Genomic DNA, 22080 nt, shown 5'->3' with positions numbered 1-22080 from the left:
CCTCTATGTTTTGACCCATGATTTAGTCACAATGGAGTTAGCCTTCTGCTAGATTGTAGATAAGGTGCTAAGGAAATAAAGAGGGAGGAAGTGCTGGCTTCTTGTGGAGGAGTGAGGATTCAGGGACTACAGAAGGAGCACAGTAGCTAAAGGCAAGAACAAGGCAAGTTATCTCTGCTTCCTGACTGCTGCTCCCCACCCAATTGCTTCCTTTGTCCCACAACCTTTTCCTCAAAGAGCTATCAGCTGAAGAATGAGGTCACCTAATTTTGAGCCAACCTAAGACACTGGAAGAATTTGGTGGTTTCCAAGGCAGACATAGAAAGTCAATGATGAACTGGTTCTTTTCTCAAAGGCTTTATTTTCTCCATCTTTGAAGCCTCGGTTGCGAGCCTGGATGACTGGGCAGATGGTAGTATACCTAACAGTAATAAGGAAGTTCAGAAGAAGTGACAGTTTCAGCAAAAGATAATAAATTCAGTTTGAAACACATACAGTTTAAGACATCTAAAAGATGTCCAAGTCAAACTGTCCAAAAGGCAGCTCTAGATGCAAGCCTGGAGGTCAGGAGAGAGATTGGACAAGTAGATCTGAGAATCATCTACAAAGAGATGATAACTGAATCCATGGCAGCTGAATGAGTCACTAAGTGAAAGGGTATAGAGAGGGGGCAACTAGATGGTGCAGTGGATAGAACTCCAGCCTTGGAGTCAGGAGGACCTGAGTTCAAATCCAGCCTCAGACACTTGACACTAGCTGTGTGATCCTGGGCAAGTCACTTAACTCCAATTGCCTCACCAAAGGAAAAAAAAAAGAAAAAATAGAATAGAGGGAAAAGGGGAGAGAGTCCAGGATAGAGCCTTGAGGAACACTCATGGTTAGCAAGCACAGCCTGGATGAAGATGCAGCAAAGGAGAATAAGAAGGAATGGTCAGATAGGAAGAGAGAATAGTGTCACAAAACCTAGAGATAAGAGAATATTAAGAAGGATTAACAGTGTCAAAGGCAGTAGAGAGATCCCTAAGGATGATGAGTCAGACAAGACCATTAGATTTGTCTGTTAAGAATCATTGGTAGCTTTGGAAAGGGCAGTTGGAATTGAATTATGATATCAGAAGTTAGACTGAAGAGACTTAAGAAGAGAGTAAGAGGAAAGGAAATGGAGGCACCTTCTCCATATATACATGTCCTTCTCCAGCATTTTAGTCACAAAAAGGAGGAGAGATATAAGGTGATAGCTGGAGGGAATGGACCAATAAAATTAGGGGTTTTTTTGGGGATGGGGAGAAGTGAGCATGTTTGTAGATGGTAGGGAAGCAGCCAATAGAGAGAAATTGAAAATAAGTGAAAGAGCAGGGATGATAAAGGGGGTAATCTATCAGAGAAGATGGAATAATATGAGATAACTTGTGCATGTAGAGGAGTTTTCCTTGGCAAGGAGAAGACTCTTCTCATCTTGTGAAAGGGGGTAAAGGAGGAAATAGTGACAGAAGGCATCTGAGTGATGTGACATGAAGAGAAGGGAAGAAGAGAGAGAGCTTTCTGTGAATGACCTCCATTTTAAAAATAAAATATGAAGAAAGATCCTCAGCTTAGAGGATGGGGTGAAGAGGAGGCATGGGAAGATTGAGAAGAGATGAGAAAACTGAAGATTACCCTTTATTTCCTTCCTATCTTCTCCTCTTCTTTCCTCTTTTTTCCATTCCCTTCAGCACTAGACCTTGGACAGAGACAGGGCTTTGCCTGCAAGAGGAGCTAGGATAGGGGCAAGGGTAGAGGTAGGGGTGTCAATGAAATGAGCATTGGCCAACTTCCCAAATGCCAGAGGGCTGCTTATTGTGGTGGTCACAATTGGATAGAGGTTGTGCTTGGGAGGTCGGAAGTGGAGCTTCCTCTTAAGTCTACATTCTCTTCCTGCCCTTGACTGGGGTCTCTGATGTTGGAGTGCAGCTCTCTGTGATCATTCATGGGGAAGATGGCACCTTCTTCTTCCTCCTGTGCATGAGGGCAGTACAGAGACAGAAATTCAGCCAATGTGTTGCTGTGGGTATGGCCTACAGAGTTGTTGCCATGAACTCATTTGCTTCAATGAAAGCACTTATAAGTATCATTCATTCCCAATTCAATGGGCTATGGGCTAAGTGCCAATGATGTGGGCTGAGTTCCTTGAATGAGGAGGCATTTGTGGTTGGAGGGGGAAGAGTACTCAAATTGGCCTCAGAGTCAGGAGCTTTGGATTCTAGTTTTGTCTCCGTCACTCACTCACATGTAACTTTGCCGCTCTCTCTATGTCCATTTTCCCTTCTGTAAAATGAAGGGATTGGATTAGCCTTGTTAATTCTACCTTCACAACATTGAGGGCACCACCATCCTCCCAATCACCTAGGTGTTGTCCCTGACTCTCTACACTCACTCACCTCATATATCCAATTTATCACCAGATTTTATTGTTTTTATCTTCATAGACTCTCTCACCTTCTCTCTACTCACATAGGCACCACCCTAACTCAGGCCTTCATTACCTTGTGCTTAGACTATTGTAATAGCTCTCTAATTAGCCTCCCTGCCACAGATCTCTTCCTCTCCAGGCTACCCTTCAGAGCTGCCAAAGTGATATTGATAAAGTGGAGGCCTGACCATGTCACTGTCCCACTCAATAAACTTCATGGGCTCTCTGTTACCTCTAGGATCAAACTTCTCTTTTGGGCATCTAAAGCCCTTTGCAACCTGGCCACAATTCAGCTTTCCAACTTTATTATATTACTGTCCTTCTCCCACTCTATGGTCCAGTCATACTGACTTTGCTATTCCTCACATGGCATAGTCCGTTTTTCATTTCTATGCCTTTGCTTAGACTGTCTCCCATGTCTGGAATGCTCTCCGTCCTCACCTCTACCTCTGAGAATCTCTAGTTTCCTTTAAAGCTCAGCTCAAGTACTACCTACTATGAGGCCTTTCCTGATCCCGTCAATCCCTAGCGCCTCCTCCCCCCATCCCAATTACTTGTAACATATATGTATGTCTGTGTATATGTATGCATATATACACACATATATATACAAATGTGCATATATACATGCATACATATATGTATATATAAGTATGTTCTTAGGGCATCTAGATTGCACAGTGGATAGAGTTTTGGGCCTGGAGTCAGGAAGACTCTGTTTTGTGAATTCAATTCCAGCCTCATACACTTATTTGCTGTGTGACCCTGGGTGAGTCGCTTAACCCTTTTTGCCTCAGTTTTCTCATCTGTTAAAGGAAATGGCAAACCACTCCAGTATCTTTGCCAAGAAAACCTCAAATGGGGTCACAAAGAGTTGGACACAACTGAATGACAAAAACAAAGTATATTCTTATGTGTATAAGTATAAATGTATGTATACACATATATATACATATAGTATAAACTTATTGTATAGCAGGTCAGCAAACTCCCACCCAAGCCAAATCCAGATCTGACACACTTATTTTTGTTTAGTCGGCAAGCTAAGAATGGTTTTTACATTTTGAAATACTTTAAGCTTGCCAGTCGTATAAAAATTTGGTCCACTGCCATAGTTTGCCAATCACTACTCTAAAGAATATAAGCTCCATGAAGGTAGGAACTATTTTGTCTTTGCCTGCATTCCCAGACATCTGTATCTACTATACCAGGTCAGATCCCTTTTTGTGAACTCTCCTTGTGAGTTCTTTCCCTCAATGGAATTATTTTATAATGACCTAAATGTGTGGGCCAAGTGTCAGCATGAGGACTGGCGGTGGGTGGCATGGGGCAAAAGCAGAACCATGATGTGCTGCAGAGTCAGGAATCCCCAGTGTGGCCATGGCTCTCTGGACCAAAAGTGGGTGGAGGAGGGTATGACCCAATACATTTCCTTTAGTCTATGTAAAGGCAGGATTGTCAACGCAAGACCAGTTCCTCAAGCAGAGACCACAAAGAAGAAGTAGGCTGCCTACAAATATTCTCCCGGTCTGAGTGCCCTGGTCTGTCCCATCACCCTTGGAGCATATCAGCTGAGAGGGCTTGGTCATCTTCATCTCTAGAGGACTTTGCCACCTGGCAGAGTAGAGCTGGAGGCAGCCAGGATTCCTAGAAGCCACCACCCAGGGCTGTAAATAGAAGATTGGTCCTTATCTGAAAGTGCTCTGGGGTGTGTGGGTTGAGGGTCAGGCTCTGTTCTCAGAACTGCCCTTTGGGAGCTCTTACCTCAAAGGCGTCTATGTTCTGGGAGCAGGGCCTTTTCTTCAGGGAAGACTATGGTAAGACAGAAACTGGGTCCAGAGGGACAGCTGAGCAGTTGGCCCGCTAAAGAAATGCCTTTCATTTCTAATTAAGGTCTCTTTGTTTTACGTTTTAAATTCCTACTTCTTTCCTCTTGTAAGCCAGAAGCTCAATTTGGCAAAGAGAATAATTAGATTCTGGGCTTTGTCAAGGTGGAAACTCCACTGGAATTTTGGGGGTCACCTGGACCCCAGCTGGAAGCCCCCTCCTTCATTATCACAACAGACATTTACTAAATGAAGAACGGATCTGAATGGTTTATATTTCTAGGTTTGAGACAATTTCAGGCCCTCCATTCAAACTGAATGCTCACATTCATAGCCCTAGGTTATGTCAAACTACATCTGATCCTAGATTCTCATAGGCTATTGGAGTGGCCAAGAAGTTTAGATAGCACCAGTCAATCAATCAATACATCAGTAGGTACTCACTATGTACTGGTCCCTGGGGATAAAAAGATAGGAATAGTGCTAAAAAATATTAAGGTTAATTAATGATCCAAAACAGTATTAATACCAATCTCTCCCAGGTGAATAGTGTTATATCCTTTTCAAAACACTTTCTCATTCACCACTTTTTTTTTTTTGATTCTCATCAGGAAGTAGGCAGGATCAGGGATTATTATCGCCATTTCATAGATGAAGAAATTGAGGCCAAGTGACTTACCCTAGGTCACACAACAAGTTAGTAGCCAAACCAGGGCTCTATCCCAAGTTTCCTGTTTCCCTTTCCAGTGTACTTCCACTCAACCAAGCTGTGTCATTACTGATTACAGTGTCAGGATGCAGAAAGATCTTGACAGGTTAGGCTAGACCCACTCTAATAAGGTGACATTTAATAGACATAGATATAAAGTCTCTCACTTTAGTTAAAAAAAAACCCAGCATCTCAAGTTGGAGGAAGATGGAAGAGGTATGGTTAGATAGCAGTTCATCAGGAAACAAAAAGTCTGGGGTTATTAGTAAACTGCAAGTTCACTGGGGGAGGGGAGAGATGGTCAATAATGTGATGGGGAAGGCAAGGGAATAAGCATTTATATTAGCACCTACTATGTGCCCAGCACTGTGCTAAACACTTTACATACATTATCTCATTTGACTTTACAACAGCCCTGGAAGGTAGGGCTATTACCTTCATTTTACATTTGAGGAAATTGAGGGCAAACAAAGGTTAAGTGATAACCCGTTGGGAACCATTCTATGGATCATGCTCAGAGCTTCTATTCCTGGGTTCTAGATTTTAGGTCCTGCTTCCAGGCATGTAGTGACCCACTGGTGAAAGGATTTTGCATTTTGGGATGGTGTAGCAAATCCTGAGTAGTTCCTTGGTCCCTGGGCCCTTCCCTCTGACTTTCTTCTTGCCCTGAGACAGTGGCAGGAGGGTGGAGTGCTTTGTCAGTTAAAGGAGGAGACAGCTTCTCACTCCTTTGTTATGACTGGCACTTTCTCTTGTGACTCTTCCTTGTAGCAAGTAGTGCCACACACTTACTAGCTTTGTGGCTCTGAGCACATCACTTAACCTCCGTCTGCCTCAGTTTCCTTATCTATAAAATGAGAATAATAATATCATCTACCTTCCAAGGTTGTGATAAGGATAAAGTGAGATAATATTTGTAAAGCATTTTGCAAATTCTAAATTACTATATATGTGCTAATTATTAATGTTATTTATCATTAGGACATGCTGTCTCTAAACTATTGTGAAGGGGGTAAAGGAATATGTGACACTCATTCCCCCCACTCCTTAACTGCTCCCCACTGGAGAATAGACCCCAGCGAGTTTGTGTCTAATGCCTCAGCTACTTTTTCCACTTTAGGTTTTCCTTCCTGAGTAGATGCCTCAACATGGTACTCAAGGTGTATATGTCCAAGTCTGGAAGCAACTTTGTGAGTCTGAAAAACCCAGGGGGCCTGGGTCCAATGAGAGCTTTTGGTTTTGGCAGCAGCAGGAGTGACCTGGTAGTAGGGAAAGAAAGAGAAGATAGACACTAAGAGGATTGATCCAAGGCTGGCTGTTTTACCAGTAGACCTATACCGGGACTAGTTTGGTGCTAGGACAAAAGCTAATAAAATACTTAATTAACTGCTTTATATTCTGGTGAGATTTAAGTATCAATTTCCTAGCAGCTTGTAACAGCAATTGATTGAAGTTACTATATCCTGTTTAATTCCTTCTATTAATGTGTTCTAAGAGTCTTTTATTGTTTAGCATGTGTTGCATACAGGAATAAATTATCTGTCCCACACCTCATTCATACTGTACATTGAATACCTTCTTCCCTCCCTCTCTTCTTGGGGAGACCCTCGACTTGAACCTGAAGTAAAATAACATCTATGATGCCAAGGTTGGGGTTTTAATGAGCTAAAGAGGATTTTAAAAAAGGAATTTAAACCTTCTTGCTAGAGTCTTAGCTCCTTAGGACTGAACGCTATCCAAACTGCATGCCCAGGTATCAAGGGAGTGGTACATTTCTCTGCCCCACCCCAGAACCATGAGCTCAGCAGCAGTTGTTTAAGGTTAGAAATGTGTGTATCTATCTCTATATCTCAAGGATAAATAGAGCCTGTCTGTATATATACTTTAGTTCTTTGAAATCTGTAATATCGTAGGCCTATCCTTCATATCTGTACACATGGTTTCAAATTCCATTGTTATGTACACAGCTAAGCTTATAAAATGGCATGATTATGAAATACCTTCTTTAGCACTGCCTCTTAAAATGCTTCTGGGAAAAGCCAGGGCCCACATCTGCATATGGACTTGCCCTGTTCTAGCTCACACTGAGGGTTTAAAAAGCCATCTCCCCACAAAACCCAATGAGGGAAGAGTTCAGAACTCTACTCATTACCTCATTACTTCATTACCTCATTATAGATGAGGAACTGAGGTTCAGGCAGGTAAGGTAAAGTCATACAGCAACTAAGTGACTGCTCGAGCACTAAGACTTAGGTGGCTCTGGGTACAGCTCTTTTTACCTTATTCAGTCAGTGGGGAAGGCAGGGTGCTGAGAATGGGAAGGGTAGGGAGAGAAGAAAATTCTCTTGAGATTCAGGGACTTAGGCTATATTTCAGAAGAGATTGTCCCTACCTGAAACTGGGCCTAATGCAGATAGCTCCCCTGCTCCAATATTATTTTGACTGTTTGCTCGTTTTTTTTTTAACTTTGCTTTTCCAAAGCTGGGGACTGAAAATCTACCAGCTTGCTGGTTCTTTTTGCATCCACACCTGGCTCTCAGCTCCCATCTCTCCCTGAGCTCTGAGCTATCCCTGTCACACATGGATGCAGGCACAGACAAAAATGAAGGTAGTTCACCCTACCAGCCCTGGGGGAGCCCTCCTGTATGAAACCCTGAGCTGGAGCTGGACTTTCCCAGGGGCCTATTGGGAAATTTGAGATCTCCCTGCCCCCCCCTTCTAACATCCCCACTAATCTCACTTCATTGTCTACTTTCCTGCACAACTTGAAAATCCACTTTTCATGGAAACATTCTTTTTCTAGGAGGTTCTGGGGGAGGGGGGAAACCTGCTTCCAACTTTGGACCAATAAAATTTCCCTTTAAAATTCCCATATTTTAATTTTGAAATTGTGTCTGCTATGTGCCAGAGCCATTATTCCAGAATACAGGGTTGTGGGCGGGAGCTTTAGGAAAATGAATCACTATTGACTGCAAATGAGGCTGCACAGATTCTTGCTTTTATTGCCCTACAAAGAGTGCCAAAGGCTGACTCATGAGGAAGGCTTAGGAAGGTCTCCCAGCTGAAGATCAGTCAGATGGCGGAGACAAAGGTGGGGGGGGGGGTGGAGCTAACAATAAGAAGCACTGGAAGACTGGACTGCCCTGGATAATTCTTACTGATGAATATATCATTGCAATTAAATGTAACATATCTAGCTCATGTGTTCACCCCCTTCCCACTCCCTTTCAGTATACTCTTGTCCCAGCTAATAAAATAAATGAAACCAACATTCTCTGAAGCTACCTGAAACTCCAGGGAGTGGATAGTCTCAAGAAAGATGGAATATTTTTGTGTGCTTGCTCTGAAGGCAAGGCATGGAGGAAATAATTCCTGAGGGATGCTACTTGACTCTCCCAACCCTGAAAGTTTCTTTAATGCAAGTACTATGCTCTACCCAGAAGAGAAGAGATTGACTCATTCCAAGCTGGCCTTATTTGGTGTAATGCTCTTTCTTTCTAGAGAATTCTCCCATCTTTTCAAGGGGCTCCTGCTAGGAACCTCAGGGTATAGTGGTGATTTTGCTACCACTCAACTCCAACCCTTTAACCTTTCTTGGATTTTCCTGGTCTATGAGACAAAAGAACCAAAGAGAAGGACAGTGGAATTGTGGATTGCACATTGTTGTGGTTTTTTTTTTTTTCTTTTTCATCCCAGTGGAAACCAAATGCCACAGAAAGGGGATGGAAGCAAATAGGATTTGGTCACAGGGACCTTCCAGATGTGTTACCAAACAGATATGGTATTAACCAGAGTAATGTGCACTGGGTAGGCAGAACAGGGGGAAAACTCTCAGGTTACCTTTTCATCCTGGTTTTCCCCTAATTCTTGTTGTGGCTTGAAAAGTTAGGTCCCTGAAAAGGGTACTTCCCCTTAATTTTCCTTGAAAGACTGATTTTGAGTCTATTTCTGATTACATGATATGATCATCCAATGGTACTATTCTGATGTTCTTAACTGTGATTTCATAAAAACTGCTCCTAAGTCTGGGAAAATCCTAGTGTATGTGTATATTGAGGGGAGGGAGATGGGAGAGAGAGAAAAGGAGTAATAAGATCAGCTGAAGTCTTCTGCTGACTCCCTAACCCCTCTCATCTCAAGCTCACTCCTTATTGAACACCAGGTTGATTCAGTTCAATTCAGTAAATATTTATTAAAGGCTAGTGCATACAATATGTTGTGCCAGACATTGGGGAAGACACAAAGTTTAAATAAGGAAGATTTGCCCTCTTGGAGAAAAACTGCTAGGGAAGTAAGGGCATCTTCTCCACTGGTCAGTCTAAATATATGGCTAATCAACGGAGGAATTCATTCAGCAAATGTTTATTAAGTTTATACAGGTCAGTGCTTGGCCTTGGTTGGTCTTTGTCTGTTATTACTGGATCTGTTCTTTCACTGGTCTGGGGAACTCTGTATAAGGAAAGTCCCTCTCCCAATGCAGATCATAACTATTCTGCAACTTAGCATCTTAGAGAATTGCTTAGGGGCACTAGAAGCTTAAATAATTTGCCTGAGTCACAAGGCCAGTATGGAGTGTGTGTCAGATGCTAGACTTGAACCTAGGTCTTTTGATTCCCCCACCCACAGTGACCACGTGGACTCTGTCCTTGGGTCCCTAGACTCAGATAAGTGAGTTTTTCCTTTATCTTGCCCAGACTGGCATACTACCCCCTCTCCCTGCCCATTTCTAGTCCCCTTTATGTTGACTTTCCCACTATTAAAATGTAAGCTCTTTGAGGGCAGGAACTGTCTTGCTTGTTTGTATTTCCAGTGTTTAGCATAGTGCCTGGCACATCGTGATTGTGTTGAGTCTGTTCAGTCATGTCTGACTCTTTGTGACCCCATTTGGGGTTTTCTTGGCAAAGATAGTAGAGTGATTTGCCATTTCCTTCTCCAACTCATTTTATAGATGAGGAAACAGAGGCAAACAGGGTTAAGTGAGTTGTCCAGAGTTACACATTTAGGAAATCTCTGAGGGCAGATTTGAATTCATGAGGGTGACTCTGCCTGATTCCAAGCCACCTAACTGCCTCACTTGGCATATAGCAAGCACTTAATAAAGCCTTCATCATCATCATCATCATCATCATCCTTTCTCTGCTTTGCTCTGCTGCCTCAGTCTTGTAGGAGCTCCAAAAGTAAATAGGACAATGAACCTGACCCTTAGAGAATTTACAATATTGTACTGGGAATTAAGACTGCACTATAATATAAAATAGGTGGGAAAACACCTAGTTCCCTATCCTACAGGAAGCATGACAGGCTGGAGAGGGGAAGAAGAAGAGGAAGAAGAATACTAAGATTTCAGAAAATAAAGTAAACAACAGAGGAAAAGATGGGGGAGAAAACCTAGGAGAGGATTTATGAGGAGAAAGTTAGGAGGCCACATCAAGCAGCTGAATGGTAGAGAGGAAGGAAGTTCCAGACTTAAGAATAATCCTCAAAGAGGATTAACACATGTACTTTCTTTTATTGATTGATTGATTGATTGAGTTTTTATTTATTTTTAGCACACATACTTTCAAAGCACACATATAAGAACAATTTTGGATTTTCCTAGAGTTGTTGAGTATCAGAGCTGAAAGGGACCTTAAGAACTTTGGCTGTCAGTGCTGGGAAAGACCTCAGAATAGAGATTAAAAGATCTAGAAGAGACCTGAGGACCCTTACTGTCAGAGTTGGAGGAGACCCACAAACATTCATGTAGACTGTCAGATCTGAAAGGGATCAACTCCCTCATTTTATAGAGGAAGAAATAGACACCCAGAAAGGAAGCAACTTGCCTAGGCAACACAGAAAATTAGTAAGAGAGTTGAGACTAGAACCAAGGTCCCTTGAGTCCTAGATTATTAGGGTTTCTCCCACTGTACCATGTTCTTGTTTCAGGAATCACATTTAAGAAAATCCAGTGTATCTGTCATGGCCAATGGAGGCCCAATCCTCAGAGTATGAACGATGTACTTTGCCCAGTGCCAACCCACATCGGGGGCTTGGTGAACCTGCTTCTGGAAATGTGAGATGATGTGTAATAGAGGGGCATGCAGAACATGCACATTCTGTGACTGTTCCCTGCCTACATATTTGAGGGAAAGAAAAGCCTCTTAATTGGTCTTTGTGTCATTCAGTCGTTTTCAGTCATATCTGACTCTTTGTGACCCTATTTGGGGTTTATCTTAGCAGGTATTGGAGTGGCTTGTCATTTTCTTCTCCAGCTCATTTTACAGATGAAGAAACTGAGGAAAAAAGGGTCAAGTGTCTTGTTTTCATGAGGAGTCATTGAGAAGGCCTGAATGGTGTGTACCTTTAGTTCTAGACCAGTCCTTCTTCCTTTCAAATGGGATACTTTTCTTTTTTAAGTCTCCCAATCTTCCCAAATTTGTGATGTCTCCATTTACCATAGAACAAAGTCACACAGCTAGGATGTGCCAGAGGCCAGACTTGAACTCAGCTCCTCCTGACTCCAGGACTGACCCTATCCATGGAGCCACCTAGCTGCCCCTAGACAAAATATAATTTAATTGGTTGCTGAGGAGGAATTAAGTGCTCACACCTGTGAAAGGTATGAATCGGCCAAAGTAAGCTCTTTCCTGATGAAGATCAAGGGAAGATATGTTCTAAACATATAATATACATATAGAATACAAAAACAATGGATAAATTATAGGAGTGGCTATTGATTACAAAATGATTCACCACAGATTGCCTTTACTTATGAAACTCTCCTTATATATTTGGTTTAGATTTGTTTACACATCAGTAACTATTTGATAGACAAGAAAAAAAGCCCATTTATAACATGAGGAGTTACCCCATTCAGAGATGAACCAGAAATCAACCAAATTTCTCAGATGAGATGATTGATGTCAATGGGAAAGTAGAATTCCCTTTACACAGGACTTTCAGGAATGGGATGGCTATATAAAGTAAGAACCACCTCTAATGTTATCTCCCACCATTCATTCATTCATTCATTCATTCATCAACTCATTCATTCAACAAGCATTTATTTGATGCTTATTTCGTGCAAAGTACCAGGGATGCAAAGGCAAAGAAAAAAACCCCATCAAAATAGAAAGGTCCCTATGGGATGGTTACCTGGCCACAGAGAATTTCCTTAATTTGGGAGGAAGTGGTGAGTTCCCCTTTCGCGATTTGTATGTCAAAAACATTTTGGCCTCATCAGTGACTAAGAATTTCAAAGTGGGCTGTGGGTGTAGTGGCCAGGCTAGACGAGATTAAATACCAGCCAGACCCTCTTCATTCCTTGATCAAGATCACTGGCTCAGGGTGAGGATAGACACCAGAGAACTATGCTCTACATCCAGGCAACCCTGCTGGTGGCCCTGATCTTGGGCAGTTCTCTTCCATTCACTCAAGCAGGTAAGGAGGCATCTGGGATGAGGTGAGGAACAGAGTTCTTGGACTTCAAATTCCTTGAACAAAGATCCCCTGTCTTCTTTGGCCCCTCCTGGAAAGGGTTAGAGATAGGAAAAATGCTTTTATTAGAGGGCAGTAAGGACAGTGGACTGGAAGTTAAGGGACCTGGGTTCTGGTCCTGGTTCTACTGCTGCTAGTCCTCTCCCTTTGGGTCAAGTCCCTTCTGCTCTCTGAACTTCATGAAGGAGCTGAACTGGAGAAATGTGAAAGGCCTTTCAGTCCGAATCTTTAGGAGCGTATGATTTGTTTTCATGAGGGGCCATTGAGGAGGCCTGGATGATGTGTACCCTTAACTATAGACTAGCCCTTCTTCCTTTCAAATGGGATACTTTTCTTTTTTAAGTCTCCCAACCTTCCCAAATTTGTGGTGTCATAGAACAATAGAGTCATCGAATGAGTCTTACTTTTACTTGTGTCTGCTCCTGAGAATATCATCCCTCCTTTTCTACCTCCTGAGATCCCATTTGTCTTGCAGTTTAAGTGCTCTTTCCTCCCTGAAGCTTCTCTGGATACCTTCTACCCAAGGTTAACCTCTTCCTCCTCTGAGCCCATTAGACCATGTGCACACCTCTCCTCGGCTCTTAGCATGTCCTGCTTTGTATCTGTAATCTTCTGACCCTTCCTACCAGACCACAGACTATTTGAGGACTGCCTAGTGCAATACAAAAAAACCAAAAAAACAAAAAAACCTCTAAAAATGGAAAAGCATTGTGGAATGACTACAGAGAATTTCCTTGATTTGGAAATAGTGACCACTCCTTTGGGAACTGGTGATTTCTTTTTCATCTTTTAATCTCCAGCGCTTGAGCACAGCAAGCAGAGTAGGCACCCAGGTAACCACGGTTGAATTGAAGTAAATCCCAATGATGATGATCATGGTGATAATACACAATCCCTTAAAGAATTTTACCATCTTCAAAGGAAGGAGGGGAGAAGAAGAAGGAGGAGGAGGAGGAGGAGAAGGAAGAGAGGAGGAGAAGAATCAAGTCTTGATGTGAAGAGGGAATGTGTCCTCATGACTACAATGCTGGACTTATTCCCAAGCAGATATGGCTTCCTATCCCATGGCTACCTTTCACACTTACTAGCTGTGTAACCCTGAACAAATAACTTTACCTCTCGGGGCCTTGGTTTTCTTATCTGTAAATTAGGGATAATAATATCTATTTGTATCTCTAGGGCCTTTCACTCAGTAGGTATATAATAAATGTTTGTTGAATTTAATTGAACTGTAGTACCCACCTCACAGGGCTGTTATGGGGCTTAAAGGAAGTAATATAGGTAAAGCACTAGATAAATGCCAGTCAAATTAACTAAAAAAAAAATTAAAATTAACTTCTCCAGAGTTTTGTTCAGGTCCACCTAATTTCTTTCTGTTCCAGGGTCTGGGGTCATTGCTGGTTGTCCAGGCCTGTCTGACATGGTTTCTTTGCTTTTTCTGCAATGACATCCTGGAAACTCACTGACTTAAGAGTCAGAAGCCTTGGGTTCAAATCCTGGTTTGTACCACTTACTAGTTTAAATCATTTCACCTCTTTAGAACTCAGTCTCCTCATCTACAAAAAGGGATTAATAACATCTGCTCACAAGGTCACCAGGAGGAAAGCTCTTTGAAAACACCATAGAAATGAGAGCTCTGATTATTTTCCTGGCAGGCCCCTATGGTGTAAACATGGAAAGCAGCATTTGTTGCAAGGACTTCGTTTCGTTTCCCCTGCCTTTGAAGGTTCTGACCCGTTTCTTCTTCACTTCCAACAACTGCCGGAAACATGGAGTGATGTGAGTACTTCTTCTCTGGGGATATAAAGGAGGCAGATGAGGGTCATGAGGAGCACATGTCAGAGGTGATCTTGGCCACAGGCTGTGGGACCCTTCTGTAGGTTGGCAAGTAGACAAGATATTTCTCTCTTGGATGGGCTTGGAATACCCCCTGAGAGAGTAGGGGTAGGAAGGCAGCCTAGCCTAGCCCTGGTTGTTCCCATTTTTGAGATGAAGAAACTGAGGGGTAGAGGGAGAATTGATTCACTGAAAGTGACACAACTGGTTTTCAGGAAGAGACTGTACCCAGGTCTCCCCACCACTCTCTATCCTGCTTTCCAATTCCCTTTCTTATTTATGTCATTTTCTCCATGGATGCCTGGAATGGCCAACCACAGGAATTATTCAGTTAGGCTAGCGCTTCATTGTCCTCATCCCCATATTCAAACCTGTTCTCAGGAAAAAATCAGATTTACACAGAGGTGTCGTGGAATGAAAAGAACTTAATTTGATAATGAAAACAATGGGATCTCCTCCCAAGGAAATTTGCAGGTTTAAAAAGGCAGAAATGTTTTGATACAAAGGAACAAAAACTTTAACGGAGAAGCAGCAAAATATAGTGGAGAGAGAGCCCTGGGTTTAGAGTTAGAGGACCTGGATTTGAATCCTGTCCTGACACTTACTATTTATGTGACCACGAGCAAGATTTCCTGGGCCTTGTTTCCAAATAGATGAAAAGCTAGGTTTGGATTAGGTATTCTTTGAGATCCCTTTCAGTTCTAGGATCTAGGATCTAAATCTAAATCTAAGATCCCATGCAAGGATGGAGGACTTTCCTGGGGCCTCTCAAATCATAGCTGGTAGAGGACTATTTAGTTCTGCACTCATTGACCTCTGAAGCCTGAAGCGCACAAGAGAGCCCAGCCCCAGCCTTGCCTGGCTTGAATTCTCTCTTTCCGGTGCCTCCCTGCCTCCGAGCCCATGGATGCTAACAGCACAAGTGATTCCTCGTCATTAATGAAGACTACTTCTTGGGCAGACTTGGCTCTGTTGGGACACAGGCTCTGGAGCTTTAGCAGTGAGGAAGAGGTGGCAAATCAATGCAGTTTTATAAGCATTTTGAAGCACTTTTTATGTGTGGGACATTAAGCTGGGTATATGGGGTGGGGGAGAAGGAGGGAGGAATATAAAGATGAAAAGCAGCCCAGTTCTTGCCCTAGGGAGCGTCTACATGGTCTTTCCTCACTGCATAGTGAGGGCACTCAGCACAGTGCCTGGCACATAATAAGCACTCAATAAATGTTTATTGACTGACAATTGATTGCAATGGGTGGGTTATGACAAGCACACAGATAAATAGGGTGTGACACATGCCTAACAATGGAAATACGTTTTGCATGACTGCACACGTATAACCTATGTCAAATTGCTTGCCTTCTCAATGAGACGGGAAAGGAAGGTACAGTGGGAATTTGAAACTCAAAAGAAAATTTTAAATAATATTTTATTTTTCCAATTACATGTAAAGATAGTTTTCAACATTCATTTTTGTAAGATTTTGAGTTCCAAATTTTTCTCCCTCCCTCCCCTCATCCCTCCTCAAGAAGTCAAGCAATCTGATATAGGTTATATACATGCAATCATGTCAAACATGTTGTGAAAGAAGAAACAGAACAAAAGGGAAAAACCATGAAAAAAAAACCCCAAAAAACAAACAAAAAAAAAAAAACATGGAAATAGTATATTTTGATCTGCATTCAGACTCCATAGTTCTTTCTCTGGAGGTGGACAGCATCTTCCATCATGGGTCTTTTGGAATTGTCTTGGATCATTGTATTGCTGAGAAGGGCTAAGTCTGTCATAGTTAATTATCGTACAATGTTGCTGTTACTGTGTACAATGTTGTCCTGGTTCTGCACACTTAACTCAGCATTGGTTCATGTAAGTCTTTCCAGGTTTTTCTAAAGTTTGCCTGCTCATCATTTCTTATAGCACAATAGTATTCCATTACATTCATATACCACAGCCTGTTCAGCCATTCCCCAATTGATGGGCAGCCCTTCAATTTCCAGTTGAACATTTTAAAGTAAAAATAAGTTGATGACTCTATGACCTGAGGAGATAAGAGGGTTTGGTTACTGAAGCAAGACAGGGTTGGTGACAAATTCCAGGAATCCCTGCCTCCCTCCATTCTGAAAGTGTGTATTGTCAGGCTTTGGAGTGATCTCCTCCAGAAAGCCCTCCCAGATTAGCCCTGACTGCTCTTGATGGCTCCTATATCTGATGTCCACTCCTCGGTCTTTGCTTCTGTGTCCTCCTACAGGTGGGACAGATCCTTTGAAGCTTCTCTCAGGCCTCTTATGTTTGTCATGCCAGCCTGTATTATATACTCCTTCAGGTCATGCCCTAAGGCTTCTGTTTTTGGAAAATCAGAATGTCAGAACTAGAAGGGGCCTTAGAACATGGAGCAGCATTACCAATAAGCTTGTGTCTATTTTAAAACAGATATGCACTTTCAGAATAAACTGATTCTGGGAGGGAGGCAGGGATTCCTGGAATTTCTTGCCAACTCTGTGTTGCCTCAGTGACCAAACCCTCTTATCTCCTCAGGTCATAGAGTCATCAACTTATTTTTAGAAGAAATCTTAGAATCAAGAACCTAAGATTGAGCAGAAATTTGTCTTGCTTGACTATGTGTATTTGTAATAAGGGTTTTGTTTTTTCTTGCTTCTCAGTGGAGGAGAAGAAGAGGATGAAAACCTGAAAAGAGAATAAAGTTCATAAGAGCTGAAAATTATTTGAGATGTGGAATGGTGCAATGGAGAGAGAGAGAGAGAGAGAGAGAGATGGTTGAATTTGAAGAAAGGAGAACTGGATTTGAATTTTGACTCTGCCATTTAGTAGCTATGTGACTTTGGGCACATAAGCTACTAATCCTCTCTGAGCCTTAGTTTCTTCATCTGTAAAGTGGGGATAGTAATACTTGTGCTACCTACCTCATAGAGTTGTTGTAAGGAAAATGCTTTGTACACCCCAAGGTGCTATAGACATGTTTGCACTTGAGCATGGTTTGTACTATTTGTATACAGTCATTTGCATGTCATTTCCCTCATTAGACCATGAGCTTCTTGAGATCAGGGAGCTATCTTTCACCTTTCTTGGTATCCCTAGATCTTAGGACATAGTGCCTGATGCATAGTAGGCACTTAATAAATGTTTGTTGACTGACTGACTCCTGCTCAGAGTACAGATGATGGAGCATAGAATGAAGACTGTTAGAATGAAAAAAGACTTTAGAACTTCAAATGTTAGAGCTGGAAGGGTCTTTAAAGGTCATCTAATCCAATCCCCTCATTTTTCAGATGGGGAGACTGAGGGTGAGAAAAGGGGAAGTGAGCTATAGATCTACTGTTTTTGTTTAGTTTTTCCTTTTTTTTTTTTGATAGTTGATTATTTTTATTTTTCAAATAATAAGTACTTTAAAAACAAACTCATCCCTCCCCCTGTCCTCTCCATTCCCCTTTGTATGCATTGCCCTTCTAAGTGATAGAAGGGTACTCTGCACACAACAGGGACTTAATAAATGCTGAACTCTGGACAAGCTGGGATCTCACTCACTGATGACGACATTTCTTTAACTCTTTTTTCTAGCCTGCTAACAATGAAAAATCGTCAGATCTGTGCAGACCCTCAGAAGGCCTGGGTGAAGCATGCCATCATGGCTCTCAAAAAGAAACACTGAGAAGAGGTCCAGCCTCGCTATGGAAGCACTGAATGTCTCTCTTTCCAGACGTTCCTAGATGCCTCCTCCTTGATCTCCATTCTTTATGGGCGATCGATATCAATAGTTACTGTGTGCAGTGTTGGGCCATGCCCAGAAGAAATAAGGCTAAGGTCTGCAGTACCCACCCAACCAGTCTGATTTCAATTTTAAAGTGTGCCAAATACATGACATTTCCCACTATTCTTTTTTTTTTAAACTCCACTACCTTTGTCCTCCCCTAACCTGTAGATACAGCATCCTTATGATCACTGTCCTCTCCCCTCCACGTGCCAATACACATCGTCTCCAGTCCTGCTTTCTCCTCTGATGCCCTATGGCAAGGCTTCTTAATTTTGTGTGTGTGTGATAGAATATTCTCGTGTAAGAATAATGGTTTTAAATGCATAGAATAAAATATATAGGATTACAAAGGAAACCAATTAGATAGAGAGCTAAAGAGAGTGTCAAGTGTCTAAGGCTGAATTTGAACTCATGTCGTCTTGACTCTAAGGCCAGAGCTCTATCCTAGCTGCCCTAGGAAACCAATTATATTGAAAAAATTATTTAAAAAAAAAATTTAATTCACAGACCTCAGGGTAAGAACGCTTGCCTTATAGTATAAAATGTTTCCTTCCTTCCTCTCCAAAAACATATCCTGACTTGACTAAGCCCTGGAACAGATGATTGAATAATTAATGCATGAGTGTGTATTACTTAATAATGGCTTTATATGTTTACAGGACTGCCACCTCACCCCTCCTCCCACCTCCAGCCAAGATTTGCATTTTAAAAGAAGACAAGATTAACCCAAAGAAGCAAATCTTTAATGGCCAATTTATTTTAAGCATTTTAAGAACCTGAATGGGAGAGATTTTCTTTTTCTAAGGGTGAGAGTGGGGTTTGACTGGGAACTTTTTGGTCACAGGGTCCAAATCCTAGTACCTTCTGAGAGGTTCCTAGGGATGCTATGACTGAAGAGAGAGCTCTCTATAAGGTCCCTCTAGGACAGATTAGGCCTTTCATGATGGCCAGAAAGGGAAATTAGATTAACTGCCCAATCCTTTGGAAGAGAGCCAGCACTGAGATCCTGACTGCAACCTGAAAATAATGAATAAGTGGCAACTAGGTGGTGCAGTGGATAGAGCACCAGTCCTGCAGTCAGGAGGACCTGAGTTCAAGTATGACCTCTGACACATAACACTCACTAGCTGTGTGACTCTGGGCAAGTCACTTAACCCCAATTGCCTCACCAAAAAAAAAAAATTAATAAATTACTAGGAAGGGAGAGGTCTCCTTTCATAGGTTTATACTTATGGGGTGAGGAACCTGTGGCCTCAATGCTACATGTGGCCCTCTCAGTCCTCAAGGTCAGCCTTTTGACTGAGTCCAAGTTTCACAGAACAAATCCTTTAATTAAAGGAATTTCTTCTGTGAAATTTGGATTTAGATATGAAAAGAATCTTAGAGATCAAAGCTAGGATTCAAATCCAGGCCCTCTGATTCCATGCTAGAGGCTAACAGGGCTAGATAGGATATCCATGCCACTCCTTCCAAGTGTATTTGGTTGTATCCTATAGGCCCCAGCCTACCTTCTTCCTGACCTTCTCTTCCATGGCTCCCTCAAATAGACTACTTTTAAGAAGCAATCTACCATATTGTCAAAAGTATGGGAGCTGGAGTCAGAAGACCCGAATTCGAACCTTGGCTCCAATGCTTACCAGCTATGTGACTCTGAGAAAATTAGATTGCCTCTCCAAATCTTAAGTTTCTTTAGCTATGAAAACGGAGATAATGAAGTTTACACTCCCATCTCCGTGCCTTTGCAATGCTTATTCCTCATCCTTGGAATGGTTTCCCCATTCCCCCCACATCTACCTTTTGAAATCCACCCCTTCTTTAAGACTTAGCTTTGCTGTCAATTCCTTCATAAGATCTTTGAGCTTCCCAGCAAAAAGATTCCTTTCTTGAATCTCTTGTGTCTCTCTTGACTGATCTAATGCATTTATTGTATTATAACTTGTACTAGAGTTGTCTGTATTTTTGTCTTATTCCTCACTTTCTTTCCCTCCCCCAACCCCACCTACTCCCCCACCAGATTGTAAACTCCTTGCAGAGATTGAAGTAAAAGGCTTATGAAAATAGCTATGGTCCTTGCTCGTATTTTGTGAGTTGTAGTCTAGGGAAAGGTGGGGTAAATTAGAATCACAGACCTTCATTTTACATATGAGGAAACTGAGGCGGTGAGTGGGGAAGTGACACCACACAAATAATGAAAGGCAGAATAGGAATTTGAACCCAAGTCCTCCAGACTCCCAATCCAACATTCTCACAACTCTCTTTTGATTTACAGATGAGAAAATTGAGACCCACAAAGGCTAAATCACTTCCCCAAGGCCATATAGGAAGTAAATGGCAGAGGTGGGATGTGAATTCTAAGCCATATAGTGAGGAGAATGCTGGACTTGGAGTCTGGAAGACCCAAATTCAAATCCTGCCTTTAATGCTTACTGGGTGATGACCCTGGGTAGGAAACTTTTTGTCTTAATTCAATTTTATTTTATTTTCAACTTCAAATTCTCCTTTTCTCACCTCCTTCACTCTCACTGAGAAAGTAAGATTAATAAAACCCATTACAAACATGTATTGTTCACATGTATATGTGTGTGTGTGTGTGTGTGTGTGTGTGTGTATGTACCCTTCCACCTGCACTCTGAGTCCATTACCTCTCTATCTGGAGGTGAGCAGCGTGTTTCATCATGAGTCCTCTGGAACTATGGTTGATCATTGCATCAACCAGAGTTCCTAAGTCTTTCAAATTGTTTGTCTTTATAATAGTAGTTATTGTATAAGTTATTTTCCTGGTTCTGCTCACTTCACTTTGCCTCAGTTCATATAAGTCTTCCCAGGTTTCTCTGAAATCATCCCTGAGCAAGACATTTAACTCCTCTGTGTCTCAGTTTTCTCATATGTAAAATGAAGCCATTGGACTTCTAAGGTCCTTTTCAGCTGTAAATCTATGATCCCCTGGTCCTTAACACCATGCTTTGACCCTAAGCTCAATGTTCTTTTTAAAGAGGAAATATTAAAAATTAGAGGAGAAATATAAAAATTCAAATCATAGTTTAAGAAATCAATCAATTTATAATTGGAATCAATTCTATTATATCTTACTTCAATATGAGCTCAAGAATGTGAGTATTAATATCAACTGTTGCAGATTAGAACCCACCCATGGCTTTTTATGTTGTGAAATTCTTGTTATTATATCTCCGAATGTACCAGCCAAGTGCTCCATAGCCTTCTTTGCCATGTAACTGAGAAGTTCACTCACACTGAGATGTTGAAGATTTGCCTCACCAGAATAAAGATGAGTTGAAACTGACCTTAAAATAAAAAATAGTAGATCTAGAAGGGAGCGTAGAACATAGAACATAGAATGCCAGAGCTAAATGGGAGCTTAGAATCCAGATTATAAATCCCCATGGGCAGGAATTTGTCCCTCTTCACTAAAGCTACAGCCCCTCACCTGGGCTTTTGACCCCACCAATTTTAGAAATCTTGACGTCCCAATTATTCTTTCTTTAGTGTCTTGCAGATCCTTCTCCCCTTCCCTGCCTTTAAAGTTCAGCTCAAATACCCTATCTTCCATGAAGCAGTCCAGAGAAGGAAGAATGCCTACTTTTAATGGATTGAGAAACTAGTTCCTCCCCTCTGTGAGTCCCATTCTATTTCTCCACCTCTCCATGACCCTCCCCCCCGGAAAGTCATGTACTTTTCTTGCCCTAACTTTAGAATGGTGTTGTGTTTGAAGTAGAGCAGCAATTTCTTTGCTGGCAAGAAAACAAGACAAAGGTCCACAGTTCCATTGATATGATTGGACCCGAGACCAATAAGGGTTTCATCGTGCCACAACTCAAGTCCTTCAGCACATAAGCTCCTTCCTGTAAGTGGCCAAGGGGCTCAGCAAATGCTCCATGGGATGTCTGCCTTTACACACAGAACATGGAATTTCAGAGCTGAAAGGGATCTTATAACATAGAATATCAGATTTAGAAGAGACGTTAGGCCAAAGGATATTGAGATGAAAGAGACCTTAGAA

General features: G+C 41.9%; 1 protein-coding gene across 1 annotated transcript; it reads left to right on the top strand.

The window, feature by feature from the left end:
* Positions 1 to 12216: 12216 nt before the first annotated feature.
* CCL22 (C-C motif chemokine ligand 22) lies at positions 12217 to 18182 on the top strand. Its single transcript, XM_027869605.1, has 3 exons — positions 12217 to 12403; positions 14116 to 14239; positions 17870 to 18182. Exons 1-3 carry the CDS (start codon positions 12334 to 12336, stop codon positions 17958 to 17960), a joined length of 285 nt encoding a protein of 94 aa, XP_027725406.1. The 5' UTR covers positions 12217 to 12333; the 3' UTR covers positions 17961 to 18182.
* Positions 18183 to 22080: the final 3898 nt, after the last annotated feature.

The sequence above is a fragment of the Vombatus ursinus genome, unplaced genomic scaffold (assembly GCF_900497805.2).
Source record: "Vombatus ursinus unplaced genomic scaffold, bare-nosed wombat genome assembly UNPS02014793.1, whole genome shotgun sequence".
In the NCBI taxonomy this organism is placed as follows: domain Eukaryota; kingdom Metazoa; phylum Chordata; class Mammalia; order Diprotodontia; family Vombatidae; genus Vombatus; species Vombatus ursinus.
Note: the sequence above shows the minus strand (reverse complement) of the source record. Positions and strands in the feature narration are given on the sequence as shown.